Source organism: Elgaria multicarinata, chromosome 3 (genome assembly GCF_023053635.1).
Source record: "Elgaria multicarinata webbii isolate HBS135686 ecotype San Diego chromosome 3, rElgMul1.1.pri, whole genome shotgun sequence".
Lineage (NCBI taxonomy): Eukaryota > Metazoa > Chordata > Lepidosauria > Squamata > Anguidae > Elgaria > Elgaria multicarinata.
Window position 1 is genome coordinate 148,407,642 of NC_086173.1, and position 15,993 is coordinate 148,423,634.

Here is a 15,993-nt window from a genome sequence, read left to right on the forward strand (position 1 = left end):
TTGTATGAAGGCATACACATTCTCTAAGGTGACCATATGGAAAGGAGGACAAGGCTCCTGTATCTTTAACTGTTGGATAGAATATGGAATTTCAGTAGGTGTCATTTGTATGCATGCAGCACCTAGTGAAATTCCCTCTTTATCACAACTGTTAAAGCTGCAGGAGGCTTGCCCTCTTTTGTATCTGGTCACTCTAGTATAGCTCCTGCAGCTTTAACTGTGGCAATGAAGAGGGAATTTCACCAGGTGCTGTATGCATACAAATGGCACCTGCTGAAATTCCGTTTTCTATACAACGGTTAAAGATACAGGAGCCCGTTCTCCTTTCCATATGGTCACCCTACTTTCTGGCATTGGGAATTTTATTTTCAATTCTTTTCCTAATGGTCTCCAACATGGATTTCTGTTTTTTTTATATAGCAGCTGCACACTGGGCTAGACTCTTCCTCTCCTCTACCTGCGGTTCTTCTGCTGGTGATGGGGTGGGGGGGACCCCTGCCTCCATCTACATACTTCAAAAATACTTCAACACCATCAAACTCATGTCTACTTTGGCCCTGAGTAACCATCTGACCACCAACAGTGATTTAATAGGTTTACACCAGCAGGTCAATGGACAGGGACTTTTATGTGTTCTGCGGTACCAACTTGCAGTTATTCTAACTGGTCCTATACATCAATTCTCAAAAGTAATTTCTAGTGTGGCTGACACAGAAATCAGGATAGCTACGGGGTTACTCCAGGGAGCAAGACTATTGATTTGACCCAAGCACCAGTGGTAATTTAAACTGAAAGTTTGTTAAAAAAGAAGACCCTTAACACATAGAGCATCATCTATAAACATCAAATTAAAGAGGCCAAACAAAGTGGCAATTCTTCAGAGCAGCTAACATTTATTGCCATTGACAGAGGTCACTTGAAGGTTACAGCTGAGTGGAGATGTATGAATGGGGAATGCAGCTGCTGTGCATTTAAACCGTATTCCAAGTGTGTGCAATAGCAGAGGAGGGTCAAGGCACAGGATTCAATCTTAATTTTCATAAGTGCCTCAGCATTTTTGGCACAGAACTATGGGGGAGGAGAGGAGTTTGGCAGGCGTACAGTTCGACTAACCAAGACATTCCTTGGCATAGTTTCATAGATGTCCAAGATGCATGGAAAAGTCTGACACAGATCAAACAGAAATGGGTATCTCGGCTAGATGGAGCTGCTGGGGCCGAGAGGAGGAATTAAAAGCCCCACAGCCACCATATATCAGGCTGATGGGTTGATGTGAACAACCCTTCAAATACTTGAAAGGCTGTCACGCAGAGGAGGGCCAGGATCTCTTCTCGATCCTCCCAGAGTGCAGGACACGGAATAACGGGCTCAAGTTAAAGGAAGCCAGATTCCAGCTGGACATCAGGAAAAAACTTTCTGACTGTTAGAGCAGTACGACAATGGAATCAGTTACCTAGGGAGGTTGTGGGCTCTCCCACACTACAGGCATTCAAGAGGCAGCTGGACAACCATCTGTCAGGGATGCTTTAGGGTGGATTCCTGCATTAAGCAGGGGGTTGGACTCGATGTCCTTATTGGCCCCTTCCAACTCTATTATTCTATGATTTTAAGGTATCTCTGCTCCCAAAAATGAGGGGCACAGGCTTTGAAATAACGAAACAGTTGATATGAAAAATACAATCCCACCCCACCCCTAGAAAATCAAGGGCACAAGATGAGAGTGTTTCAGAAGATTGAAAGAGGTACAGGGTGGTGCTTCCCCCGCTTCCTTTCCCATTCCAGTCTCTGATCAAATAAATGTTTTCTAAAAAAATACGCAAAAAGAATTGCCAAGAGGCCGGCTGGGCGGGTAAGATGGGCTACTCTTGTGTTTTTCAATTATAGCTTAATGCACTGAAATGAGCAGGCAACAGGGATTTGCAACAGGGATGGAAATGAGTATTATCACTGGCCAAGGTCTACAGGTCAAACTGCTGTTGAAGATAACAGGTGAAGAGGGACCAGTTTTGAAGCTGGCAAATCCACCTCTATAACCACAGACCATCATGTGCTAAAAATAATAATAACATGGGCATCACTGGCTTTATCAAACACCTTCAAATCTGTGAAGGACTAAAAAAAAAATCCCACATCCGAATGAATTCTTATTCTTAATTTTAACTAGGTTTTGTTTGCTTATTTGTTTGCAATTTGAGCAAGGGGACTTTTGTACCTGAGGCATTTATCATGGGTTCTTTAGATGACATCAAGCCCCTCCAGTTTTCACTTTTGTGTCTAAAGTGCACTTTCTGCAAGTTTTTTTTAGTGCAGGGGAAATGCGGTATTATTTAAGAAAGCGAAAGAAAATGCTTTTTTCCATTTGTTTTTCCGTTATTTTGCTATGCCACGTTGCCACCTAGAGGTGACCTAGTGGGAAAATGGGAAAGGAAACGGTCCTATGTAGAGCTCAGCTCTCCGTTCTGCGATGTAACTAAAAATATATAGAGTATATTAACAGCCAATGAACAGCCTCATGTGGAAAAGCGCAGGGACTCATAGCTCCAGGTCCCACACAGAGAGGGGGTGGCTACCTTGGGTGCTCAAGAATGGAAGCAACTCCTCGTGGAATGACACTTGGAAGGTGTAGAGATGGTTCATGCTGCTGCTGTTGTAAAAAGACAGCTGTCCCCCCTCAAAGTCCAAGTAGACTCCAACCTTATCCATCCTCCCACAGACGGAGAGTGGGGTCCGGGGCTCACTCAGGGCTCGGTACTGCCCAGCCCTCAACTCAATAGCCCACACGCCTTCCTTGGGTCGAAAGTTCAGGCGCTTCTTGCGTTTCACAGACTTTTTAGCTGCCCCAACCACCCAACCGGTGCTGTCCCCGACTCGTACCTCCCAATAGAACCGCCCAGTGGTGAAGCCCTTCCGCCCCACCACACAAGGGCTGGAGGTGAAGCGCTCCGGCTTCCGTCGCCAGAAACGTCGGCCCGGGCTGTACTTGACTCCGGTGGCTTCCTCCACAAGGACCAGGCTGGGATGAGCGGAGTTGCAGTCCAAAGTGATGCATGCTGGGACTGCAGGGTGGTGGGTGGGGAGGGAAAAGGATGGAGAGAAAATTAGGCATGAGAGAATGGAACCATTTCTGCACATTTGACCTGTGGAACGTATTGCTGTAGGATGATCAGAGGGGTCAAGAATACAGCTGTGGTCCAAAAAGAATTAAGACACAAACTGAGTATAAGTTTGGGGGCTTCTCTAAAGAAGTGATTTATTGCACGCTCCTAATTGGCCACTTACGAAAGTTTGCGGGTCTTTTTCACATCGTGAACAACCATGATGTCTCGCGCAGCATCTGTTAGGAATTCCATAATGAAAAGAACCACTTTTAAAGTGGCGACATGTGGGGAAAAGCAGGATCTTCCGCCACTAGATGGCGCTGTCTCAATGGAAGTGAACAGAGCACACTTAGAGGGGAAGTATTAATTCCAAACCACATGGTCTCCCCTCTCTGTCCATGTAATGCAGCCCAAAAGAATCATGCCAAAAAGCAGGAAGCACAAACACCCCAGGTAAGCAATGTGATTTCCCTTGATGTAAGGACTCTCGGTCTCATCCATACCTGACAATGTACCTCATTGTTATAATACTGGTAATCTATTGATCAGATTTCACTTCCCCAAATCTTTGAATTTTATCTGCTGGGTGTTTGGTAGTGTGATATTATTGGATCATCAAAGCTCCACATTCCACCCTGTCTGCAAAAAATGCTCCCTGTTCTTTACTCTTTCAGCCCAAGGGTTGAATTCAGTTTTGGAAAAGCTCCTAGAGGCTGCATTTTGGGTGGGGTCCAAAGGCAAAGGGCCTAAATACCAACATCATTGAGCTTAAAGCTCTTGCTGTAACTTAGGCATTTAAACATTTTAGAATGAGAAAAAAAGGTACAAAAGCCAGGAAATCACCAAACTATTGCTGGTCAGGGGAAAAAGGCTGTGGCCATTTCAGAAACCATGGAGGGCTGGATTGGCATTCTACGTGGGCCAAATTTGGCCCACGGGCCAAAGCTTCAACACCCCTGCTCTAATGTCTAAATGATGAGGACACACCTTTATGCCAGCTTCCATGACTCATCAAACTGTCTAAAATTCTGAAATGTTATCACACAAGGAAGTATCAGGACCGCATTTTATTTTGGATCAAGACATGGGGTGGGAAGCTCTTAAGTGCTGTGCCCCCAGTGTATAGGGGACCTGCCATGTGGCGGGGAGGGGTCTGCAGTGGTAGCTCCTCTCCCCACCCAACGCACATTCAGTTAGTCACTTAAGAGACCCTGCACAAGTGATATATCGGGAGGTTTTCCATCTGATCTGATGCTTTTTGCAGGGTTCTTGTCCACACGCTGGAGCTGTTCACATAACCAACTGATGACACGGAGGTTTGGGGCCACCCACACATGTTCACTGCATCCTGATGGTTGTGCAAACAGAGCCAACGAGTCAGAACATCTGGCCTCACCTGGATGCACTGCCCCCAGGAGCTCCTTCCAGGCATAGAACTGCAGAGGACCCTTGAACTCGCCCAGGTTCAAGTCTACAGGCACCACTCCATCTTCATTGTCCTCCTCTTCCTCTGCAGTTGCTGCTGCTGCTACTGTCTCTTGCTCTTCCTCCTCCTCCTCCTCCTCCTCTTCTTCTTCCTCCTCCTCTTCCTCCTCCTCCTCTTCTTCCTCCTCCTCCTCCTCTTCCTCATCAGCATCTTCACCATCTCTCCCCAGCCCCTCTTCTGCTTCATTCTCACACTCATCTGTGTCTTCGCTACTGGCCCCCAACCCTTCTTCTAGCCTCTCGGCTTCTATGTCTTCTTCCTCTTCAGCCTGGGCTCCTTGCTCCTTGCGGACCCTGCAGGGGGAGAACTCCCCGAGTGTCAGCCATTTCAGAGGAATTTGTCCCTGTCTTCCCAAACCTGGCTTAATAGGGTTTATCTGCAGCCTTTTGGTATAATGCCATGAGGACACAAGTAGAGTTTCAAGTGATCCTTTCAGAACTAAAGGTAAGGATGTTGGAGGAATCCATTTTGGGGGTGGAGCTTCCCCCCCCCCCCCCGCCAACAACCACCTCACAGATCCCTGAGCAGGCTGGACTTGGTGCGTGCCAGGTCAGGCAAGCTCATGGTTTTCCGTTCTTTTCATCCCTTTATTTTTGTGCAAATCTGCAGCTGGGAACATTTACAGAAATTGTGATCTATGGAAAATCGTGGCCATGAATAGTGCAATTTGCACAAAACTGTAGGTGTAAATGGTCCTTCGTGAGTGCATTTTAACGCAATTTTTGCTATTTATGGCTGTGGTTTTGCGCAAATCGCAGTTTCCATAAGTATTCTCGGTTGCAAATTTGCACAAATCGCAGCTTATGGACACAACCCTTCCCCCCACCCCAATGCAAGCACTCGCAGGGCACCTGCAGACTGTCTGGCACCGCATCCTGCAGGCATGCTGGGGTCATGCAACCAGATGGAGTTCCAGCAAGCACAACACGAACAGGACTGTGGGGAGCTCACCCATCCCTAACTATAGGGCAGAAGTCGCTGTGTTGTTTTCCTGTCAGGCTCTTCACATGGCCAGGGCCACAAGACATATGTTGCTTTGCTTTCCTCCCAGGGCCAGGGTTGAAACGTTTTAGCTAGAGCAATTTTAAAATCAGGGGTGAGCTAGAGTGACCAGATACAAAAGAGGGCAGGGCTCCTGCAGTTTTATCTGTTGTGATGAAGAGGGAATTTCACCAGGTGCTGCATGTATAACAATGACACCTGCTGAAATTCCCTTTTCCACACAACTGTTAAAGATACAGGAGCCCTGTCCTCTTTTCCATATGGTCACCCAAAACAGGAGTTGCACTCCAACAATATCTGGAGGGCCACAAGTGCTTTCACATCCTCAGCAGATGCTAGCAGGGGATAACGCTTACCTCCATGCCGGGCAAAGTTTCTCCCGCTGAATTCAGCTGATCAAAGGCACAAGGGTAGGCCGGGCTCTTCTCCCGCAACCACAGTGAGAAGTCAAGAGGGTGTTGCTGCCCACAGAGGCAAAATCTCCGGAACGTCCAGCCGCCTTCTTATGACTATCTTTTAATTTAGCCTTCCCCAAGTTGGCGCTCTCCAGATGTGTTGGACTACAATTCCCAGCATTCCACCAGCCAGCCTGCTGGGGGATACTGGGAGTTGTAGTCTGACACATCTGGAGGGCGCCAGCTTGGGGAAAGCTGTATGAATATTTCACTTCTCTGCATTTACTTATCATACAAGAAAAGGTAAACACGACTCACCTCTCCAACAGCTCCTTTGCCTCCTGAACAGAAAGAAAAGAGAAAGGGGAAGGGGAACAAACAGTAGGGTGACCATACGGAAAGGAGGACAGGGCTCCTGTATCTGTAACGGTTGTTTGGAAAAGGGAAATTCATCAGGTGTCATTTGTACGAATGCAGCACCTGCTGAAATTTCCTCTTCATCACAACAGCTAAAATTGCAGGAGCTATACTGGAGTGACCAATAGAGAGCAGGGCTCCTGCAGCTTTAACTGTTGTGATGAAGAGGGAATTTCACCAGGTGCTGCATGCATGCAAACGACACCTGCTGAATTTCCCTTTTCAATACAACTGTTAAAGATGCAAAAGCCCTGTCCTCCTTTTCATACGGTCACCGTAAAGGGGAAATTGGCTCTTTTCTACCATCACCACCTTCCCCCCCCCCTTTCTTTCTTTCTGCCAGATGCAGCTCAATAGCTTTGAACGGCTTATAAGACAGGGTCAGCTTTCCCCCCCCCACATGGAGAATAAATGGTGGGGAAAACTTGACATGTTCAGTTTCCCTCCTTGTTGTGCAGCTGTTAAGGGCCAAGGAAGAAGCTCTGTCAAGAAAAAAGATCCCCCACCCCCAATGAGGGCTGCTGACAGGATTATCTTGGCTCAGGAAGCTGTTTATTTCCACGGTAACTCCTCTGCTCCCTGAACAGAAAGAAAGGGAAAAGGGCTTGGTGAACTAATACCTGGAAACGGTGCTTTCCTATGGTGGCCACCATTTCTCCTGGCAAAGGCAGCTCAGTGACCACCACGGTTTTTCCACTCCTAAGTCAAAAACAGCCCAAGTTAGGGTTGTAAACTCCTACCTGCTAGACCGGAAGACTTGGGATTCAGGACCCCCTTTTCTAAAGAGAAGCTGCAGCGGGCAGAGGGCTTAAATCAGGAGTGCAGAACCCCCAGCCTGCAGACCTAACTTGGCCCACTGGGCTCCCCAATCTGGTCCATGGAGCCAGGGAGTGGGGCTTGGCCTGAGGAAATCCCCACTGTTATCTCCAGTCTCAGATTGGAGATAACACGGGGGATGTAGTTGGCAGGGAACAGGGAAATGACTTGAATGGCACTGGGAAGGTGCCCCCATGACACTAGAGGGAATGTAAGGTCCTATCTTCAGGTAAACTGCTTCGGGGGTTTATTATAGTAAGCAAAATAGGAATATAACAAACAAAGTAGAAAATCATCTTCAGTTTTAGGTGCTGCTCCTAAATGGCTGAATTTTGTATTCTCTTCCTCTGGGCTTTTCTAAGCGAGAGATTTATAGCACGCTCGGCCACTCACAGAGGTTTGGAGGTTGATTTCATGACATTATCAACAGACAGGATGTCTCCCACGGTTCCTCCCTCACCCTTATTCTATTTTTTAAAAGATCAGAGAAAAGCTGGAATTAAGCCTTAATGGCACAGAAACAGCAGTGTACAAAGCTGGCGTTGTGCTATGAACTAGGGGTGTGCACGGACCCCTCGCTCCGCCCCGTGGGCCGATCCGAAAATTTCGTACCCAGCTCCGAATCGGAGCTCCGCAGTGGAGGGGAGTGGTGCCAGGTAAGGCTGTGAGAGGAGGGCGGGGGGGTTACCGGGCCCTGCCGCTGTCGCCGCCCGTGCGGCGACAGCAGCAGAGCCCGATAAGGGACCAAGGGGGAGGGGGGCCTTACCTGCCTCCGTCCGCGGTCCGTCGGCTTCTTCAATTGAGCCCGCGGTTCAACCAGGAAGTCTGGGCCGCAAGTGCTCAATTGAAGAAGCCGACGGACCGCGGACGGAGGCAGGTAAGGGAGAGGAGGGGGGGGTTACCGGGCCCTGCCGCCGTCGCCGCACGGCCGACAGCGATAGCGGCAGGGCCCGGTAAACCCCACTTACCTTTCCGGCGGAGCTTCGGATCGAGGCGAAGGATCCGCCTTCACCTCGATCCTCTTCGCCACACTCCGCCGGCCCCCCAATCCTCTTCTCCTCCGCCTTAAGGGGAGGCGAAGCACCCCGCTCCGCTTCTAATTCGCCGGTCCGATTAGAAGCGGAGCACATCCCTACTATGAACTTGCTGAGGAAGGTCCCTTTCTCTGCTATTAGAAGGAGAAGAAAGTAAAATGCCTCCCTGCAACAAAGGGAGACAGATCTGATCCCCCACCCCACAAAGAGCACCTCTCACCCCCTCCCCTCTCCCCAAGCACACCCCAACCCAGGGTCCCTCTCACCTTGAGGAAACTGATTTGGTCCTTGCAGTCCAGTCCTGCCCGCACTCGGCAGAGGGTCTCTGACCAAGAGGCCACCTTCCAATTCAATTCCTTCAGCTTGGTTTCCATCTGGGCCAAGTTTTTCTCTCGCTGATTCTCCAGGGCCTCCTTTAAGCCTAGCTCTCTGTCGCTCAGCAGCTGGTGCATCTTAACAAACTCCCCGGAGACATGGTCGGACAAGGACTCAGAGCACGTCTGGAAGGAGATACAAGTGTCACACCCAACATTTCTGCTCTGTCAAAAATGGAGCTAGGTCCATCCCAAAGGCTATCAATCCTCTAGAATCCACCTCCCACTAAGACCCACTGTCTATCAGATCCACACATCCCTCTGAGATAAGCCAGGCAACTTATTCTTATACTTCATCTGATCCAGCAAGTACAAAAAGTCTTTGGGGGGAGGGGGTGGAACTGAGTGGGAATGACGAATCCCCAAGCACAACTCCATGAGAACTGAGCATGCTCAGTGGGCATGGAAAGGTCACTGGCTGTTCGGCGAAAGGGGCAACTGAAAACCAGGGAGAAGGGGGGAATGGAATAAAGTATCCTGGGAAAGGGCATGGCAGACTGGCACCCTGAACAGGAGTACTCCAACTGCAGAGTGCACCTGGTGGTTCCACATCGGCCTATGGCCCAATTGGAGTCTACCGGGAGAAGAGCCTTCAGCGTGGTGGCCTCTTTCCTATGGAATTCCCTATCTTTGGAGGTTATGCTGGTGCTAATGTTGTGTTGCTTCTGACAGCTCCTGGAAACACTGTTATTTCAGGAAAGCTTCCTTGAGTGTCCAGCCCCGCATTTACCAGAACTTGGTTTTATCAGAACTTTTTCTTTTTTAAAAATTGCATTTTTAACATAGTGTTTTCATTCTTTTATCCTATCTGCTCTTCACCAGTCTGAAATCTTTTAGATATGGAGTGGTTAACAACTATTGTAAATAAATAAATAAAATTTTGTTGCAGATTCCACTTGCATTTATTTATTACGTTTATATATCTCCTTTTTGTCTAAGGAGCCCAATGTGGCATACATGATCCATATCATCTCTATTTTATCCTCACATCAACTCTGTGAGGCAGGTTAGGCTGAGAGTTAATGACTGGCACAAAATTACCCAGTGAGCTTCTATGGCCGAGTGGGGACTAGAACCTGGATCTCCCGGCTCCCAGTCCAACACTCTAGCCACTACACCATACTGGCTCTGATATGAAGCAATATAAGCAAGCCACCCATCATAAAAGCCAACATCACTGCCCAGCTGCACCTTTAATTCTATAATGTTCTCCTGCTGGCGGCACTGGCTCATTTTCAGCTGACGGAGACCCTCTTCCAGAGGCATTAAAGATGCCTTCAGCTGATCCTGGAGGGAAGACAAAACCAGACATTATTTAGGGCTAACATTGGTTGGAGGGGGGGCAAGAATGACATGCAGAGACATGTCCCCTTGCGAAGATGGCTTGTATTGTTGTAATAAAGGATGCCTGGACAGAGGTGGAAAAATAGGTTGGATCCCTCATGCATATCCACAAATTTTGGAGCATTACCATCCACATCATGTTTTTCCTCATTCCCAGCTAATGGTATGCCAGTGTGGTTAAAGTGTGGTTAAAGTGTAGGGCTGGGAGTCAGGAGATCCGGGTTCTAGTTCCCACTTGCCCATGGAAGCTCATTGGGTGACTTTGCGTCAATCACAGGCTCTCAGCCCAATCTACCTCACAGGGTTGTTGTTCTGAGGATAAAGTGGAGAGGAGGAGGATTATGTATGCCACCTTGGGTTCCTTGGAGGAAAAAAGGCAGGAGATAAATGTAATAAATAAATAAATAAATATGTCTTCTGCAAAGTAGGACACATGGTTATGCTATCCCTAATATGTGCTAGGGTGCAGCAGTTATCTAGTCTCCAGTTCACTGCTGAATATCAAACATAAAGAAATGTTATACCAGACACTTTCCATGTTCTTAGAAGAGCTGTGTTATGCTTGGGTGGTGGTATTCAAAATGGGTTGTGTGTGATGTGCTATGTTCCTAGAAAGATCTAGCTCAAATTAAACCTTCTCTTCCCCCTCCTTCACCCTATAGGTCAGAGTGGGCCACTTGTGGTCTTCCAGATATTGTTGGACTGCAACTCCCATCATCCCCCAGTATTTGCTATGCTTCTTTTAGCCATATGTTTTGGCAATGTTCAATAGTTGCCTCGTCCTGGGAGAAGGTTATTATATGGATAAACCTTGTATTGGAGCACTCTTTAATATCTACTGATATATTCTTAAATTATCTACCTGCATCCTAGAAGTTAATGTATGGTCAGCGCAAATGGATTCTTCACGGTCTTTTGACAGCTAAAAAACTGACATTACAACATTGGAAAGATAAACACTCACCTCCTATACTGCAGTGGTTTGAGGGCCTAACAAGGCTTTCAACATCTAAACAGTTGGCATGTAGACACCACTTGCAAATGATCAGTTACATGAATATTTGGTCTGCTTTTGTTGAAGTTATGTATAATTCTTAGAAGGTTGCATTGTCATATATATTGATACATTTCATATGCATGCTTAATATATTCAAATTAATGTAGCTATATATATTTTCTTATGTGAACTGCCCAGGGAGCTTCAGCTATGGGGCGGTATACAAATAATAATAATAATAATAATAATAATAATAATAATAATAATATTCTTTTCCGCTTGTTTTCTTGAAATTTCACAATAAAAAATTAATAATAAAAAAACCCAATGCTGGCTAGGTCTAAGGGGAGTTGCACTCCTATGACATCAGGAGGGCCACAAGTAGCCTGCCCCTGCTATACATCACAATCTCCTCAGAAAAGAATCAACTCCTAGAGTTTTCTGATTTAACCGACCAGGCCCAGTTTCCTTCTCAGAGAACTCAGCATGCCCGTCCCTCACCTGGTAGGCCTGAACTGCATTCTTGATGGGCAGGAAGTCATGCCCACGATGCTGAGGCAAGTCCCGGCAGATGACGCAAACGGGCCCCTCATCCTGGCTGCAGAAGAGCTTGAGCGGCTCCTCGTGTTCCTCACAGAAGTACCAGCCTCCAGTCCCACCCAGCTGGGGTCCCTCGTCCAGCTTGAGAAGCCGGGCCTTCTCGGCCAAGCTGCAGAGGGCTCGGTTGACAGCCATGCGGCGCAAGGCAAAAGGACGCCGGCACTCCGGGCAAAGCCCCCGCCTCTGGCCCTTGGGGATGCAGGGCTCCAAGCACGGAGCACAGAAGCTGTGGCCGCACTCCAGCATGTGAGGGTCTCGGAAGATGGAGAGGCAGATGGGGCACAGCAGGTCCTCAGTGAAGCTGGACACCTCTCTCACGGATGCCATGTTGAGAAGTCAAAACAGAGAGCGACCACTTCTGCCAGGTACCGGTTTGGTGGTCTTCCTTGAAACCTGTCTTCTGAATGAAAATGTCTTTTTTATTTCCTAGCGAGGGAAAAATCCACAAACAGCTTTTCTTTCTTGTTTACAGTCAAGCTTGTTCTTTTTAATTTAAACCTTCCTCGTGTGAACAAAAGTATAAAAGGATTATAGATTAGGAAATAATAATAATAATAATAATAATAATAATAATAATAATAAAAATGAAGTATCCTGGGTTAAATTGTTCAGCCTCTTATTATACATCCACATATCCTTGGATAAAACCAATCATGGTTTAATTGTACATGTTTTAATCTTGTAAACTGCCTTGAGTCCCAGTACTGGGGAAAAGACGGGATATAAATACATAAATAAATATAATAATAATAAAAATAAATATCATGCAGTACCAGCACTGCTAAGAATGAAAAGGAATAAGAAATAGATACTGAGCATGGAACAATAACCTTAAGTAAGACCAAGTGTTTTATAGTCCTTCCACAGCATTCAAAGCACATCACACATATGATCACAACACATGAGAAACGTTGGTCAGTATCTCATTATTATTATTCCCATATTGAGGATGGAAGCCTGAGGTCGAGAAAGAGAGAGAGAGAGAGAGAGAGAGAGAGAGAGAGAAGGGCTTATCTTAGTCTATCAGCATTCCCCAACCTGGTGCCCTTCAGATGTCTTAGACTACAACTTGAATTATTCCCAGCTGCTGATTTATTAATTTATTACATTTTTATACTGCCCAATAGCCGAAGCTCTCTGGGCGGTTCACTGTGCTATCTGTGGATGATGGGTATTATAGTCCAAAACATCTGGAGTGCACCAGGTTAGGGAAACTTAGCACAGATTTGAGCCACGGACTTCAGCTGTTATAGCACACCGGATCATAATTGCATTTTATAAGCATTTTATAAGCCCCAAGTCACCTCCTGCTAGTAATAGTGGCTTCCAGGGAGACTTTAAAAAAAACAACACCAAATTTTATTTTATTATTGTTTTATAGAATAATGTACAGCAAAAACAAGCAATCAACATGGTCAAGTCATACTCCCACTCATTTAAGGAACATATTCATTACAATAAGCTTAATATATACCTTTGTTTAGTACTTACTTACACACACACACGCACACACACACCCCAGAAAATAAACGGCTTTTCCTGTGTTAAGATATTATTATTATTATTATTATTACTATTATTTATTTATATAGCACCATAGCAGATAATAACTGGCCAGTTTAAAGTGGGCTTCTTTATTCTTTCTTTCCATCAGTGCTGGGCTTGAGTTTATTTTGACAGTTTATTGATATTATGCGCCGAGCAATCCTTAGGCAGGTTTACTCAGAAGCAAGTCCCACTGAGTTCAGTGGAATTTACTTCTCAGTAAGTATGTTTAGGAGGACTACATTGAAGTCTTCTTAGGAGCTTTTAAAGGGACTCAGATGATGAGATCGCTTTGGATGCAGGCATTCTGGCTAAAGGGAGCACAAGACACTCTCTTACCCTTTTAGCTGAAAAGTCCTTCACTAGCTTGATCGGCAGTCTTCTCCTAGGCTATTTTCTCCTGGTTTAGGATCAGGTTAGGACTTCTCCTCCTGAATCAGGCTAGGTATTTCCTTATCCTGTATTGGGGTGGCTTCATCTTTAACCCCATTTCCCACTTGAATCTTCTTTCCCCTTTGCGTTCAAATGCAGTTGAGGGGTGGGGGTGGGGAGATTTCAGAACCTGCAAACTGCAGCAGGGCTCACATCCATATGACAATGATGATGATGCAGCATTTCTTTCCCCTGCAAGCTGCCAGCACACTCTCAAATCTGACTCAGCACTTCTCTTGTCCCGTTAACAATGCTGCCTCCAGGACCAGGTTGAAGAAGGAGAAAGAGAGAGCTGATGAAATTATCCTGCATCACTGCTGCTATCAGTGGGAGGATGGGGGATATAAATGGGGGAATCGCAGGGAGACATTCCAAGCATATGGAAATTGAGTGGGATGGGGGATTAGGCGAACAGCAAGAGCAGAGAGGCCCTTTCAAACGACTGACAAGTGTCAGGAATAGACACAGAATAAAAAGATGTGACAGTAGCAGCACTTGGAGATAATATCAATTTAAACGTCAGCCAAGAATTTGGCTGATGCATTCAAATCAATATTCAGTGCATTTCCTTGATATTATTTTTATTTTTTGGTCAGCTGCACCCCCAGCCTCCAATAAAACAACACCCTTTCTATCTCTAGCCCAGAGTTTCCCATCAGAGAAGCAGCAGTGTCTGTTAACATCCCTTTTGTTGATAGGCCACGCCCCTTACCTGTAGCAATTCAAATGTTTAACAACATTCTATGACCTCAGAGCAACGCATACTTGAAGAGGGGTGTGTGCCTCAATAATGATTCAATACAGTATGTCAATTTCTTGTCAAGGATGCATAGGAAACAGGCATTCTGACATTCTGAATTGCAAATTGCACAGAATGATTGTGTTTAAAATCATAATGAAAATAAATAGTCAGAAGTGCTCCAGTTTAAAACTTTCCATACAGTGTAATTTTCTACTATCTCACAAGGGAAGATTAAGCTGACATACTGCTATTGCTTTCAGCTGGACAAATATAACTTTGGCTGGTTTAATAATTTGTTGTAGTTTATTCGTTCGGTCATTTCCGACTCTTCGTGACTTCATGGACCAGCCCACGCCAGAGCTTTCTGTCGGCTGTCGCCACCCCTAGCTCCCCAAGGTCAAGTCTGTCACCTCCAGAATATCATCCATCCATCTTGCCCTTGGTCGGCCCCTCTTCCTTTTGCCTTCTACTTTCCCTAGCATCAGCCTCTTCTCCAGGGTATCCTGTCTTCTCATTATGTGGCCAAAGTACTTCAGTTTTGCCTTTAATACCATTCCCTCAAGTGAGCAGTCTGGCTTTATTTCCTGGAGTATGGACTGGTTTGATCTTCTTGCAGATGGCTGCAGTTTGCTCTTCCAACCACTAGAGGTACTGAAAGGTTTTCTGGTTTGGAAAGACACAGAGTGTCCCCTTCTTGTTTCAGAACAAGAGGCAACATTACCTGTGAGCTGAAATTACATTTTAGAAGTGATTCATAGAATCATAGAATAGCAGAGTTGGAAGGGGCCTACAAGGCCATCGAGTCCAACACCCTGCTCAATGCAGGAATCCACCCTAAAGCATCCCTGACGGACGGTTGTCCAGCTGCCTCTTGAAGGCCTCTAGAGTGGGAGAGCCCACAACCTCCCTAGGTAACTGATTCCATTGTCGTACTCATTGTCGTACTCATTGTTGTACTCATTCCATTGTCCTACTCAATCCATTGTCGATTCAGTGGGAGCAAGTATTGCCTTCTTCATTGGCCACTGCAGGGGCAGTGGAACAAACTTTCTATACCATGTGTATAGTGTACATAAGTAAGTTTGAGCAAGATTTGGAGCTTATTATATCAGGCTCACCTAGTAATGTGCATCTGTTGAGATTGACTTACCTCACTTGGAAGCTGCCATTCTAGCCCATTTTGCCCAATACGGTCTTTGGCCCGGAATGGTTATCGGAACATGGTTTGGAGCTTTTTATACTTGTCCCACTTAGTAATATGTGTCTGGTGAGTTTGGTTTACTTACCACACTTGGAAGCTGCTGTCCCAGCCCATTTCGTGCCATACGGACTGTTAGAAATGCCATTTGAAATAATGATTCAAGGACAATGGTGAAAGCACTCTGTTCCTTTTATTGATACAGAATTGCAAGTCTGGGTGTCCAGCAAAGTAGGCACACCCTCCAAGCACATGTTAAGACATCTTATACCCTACACCCGGCCGAAGAGGTCCCTCCCCGTCTCGTGATTGGTCAGAGACTTGTGGGGTTACAGCCTATCCCGGCACGCAGCTTTGTCCCGCCTTTGATTACTTGCTTTTTCATTTCATTTAATATTCCACCCATCTCTATTTACTTATGCCCAAATATAGGTTTGATTGGTCTGGGCCTACCCACTTTATTGCTCTTTATCATCCCTCCACCCATCAGGTAACCACAAAATCACAAGTTAA

The 15,993-nt window shown here is 46.2% G+C and overlaps 1 protein-coding gene across 1 annotated transcript; it reads right to left on the bottom strand.

The window, feature by feature from the left end:
• Positions 1-881: 881 nt before the first annotated feature.
• Positions 882-12,061, bottom strand: LOC134395996 (zinc-binding protein A33-like). The gene is made up of 6 exons (XM_063122303.1): positions 11,465-12,061; positions 9,814-9,909; positions 8,515-8,748; positions 6,300-6,322; positions 4,495-4,877; positions 882-3,056 (listed from the first exon to the last, which is right to left on the bottom strand). The coding sequence occupies exons 1-6, from the start codon at positions 11,888-11,890 to the stop codon at positions 2,533-2,535; spliced, it is 1,686 nt and encodes a 561-aa protein (XP_062978373.1). The 5' UTR covers positions 11,891-12,061; the 3' UTR covers positions 882-2,532.
• Between the last annotated feature and the right edge of the window lie 3,932 nt (positions 12,062-15,993).

Coding starts and splice junctions, on each gene's coding strand:
- LOC134395996 (XM_063122303.1), bottom strand. CDS start 11,890: ATGGCATCCGTGAGAGAGGTGTCCAGCTTCACTGAGGACCTGCTGTGC. Junction 8,749..9,813: donor AGAACATTATAGAATTAAAG/GTGCAGCTGGGC, acceptor ATCTCCTTCCAG/ACGTGCTCTGAGTCCTTGTC. Junction 3,057..4,494: donor CCTGGGGGCAGTGCATCCAG/GTGAGGCCAGAT, acceptor ACCACCCTGCAG/TCCCAGCATGCATCACTTTG.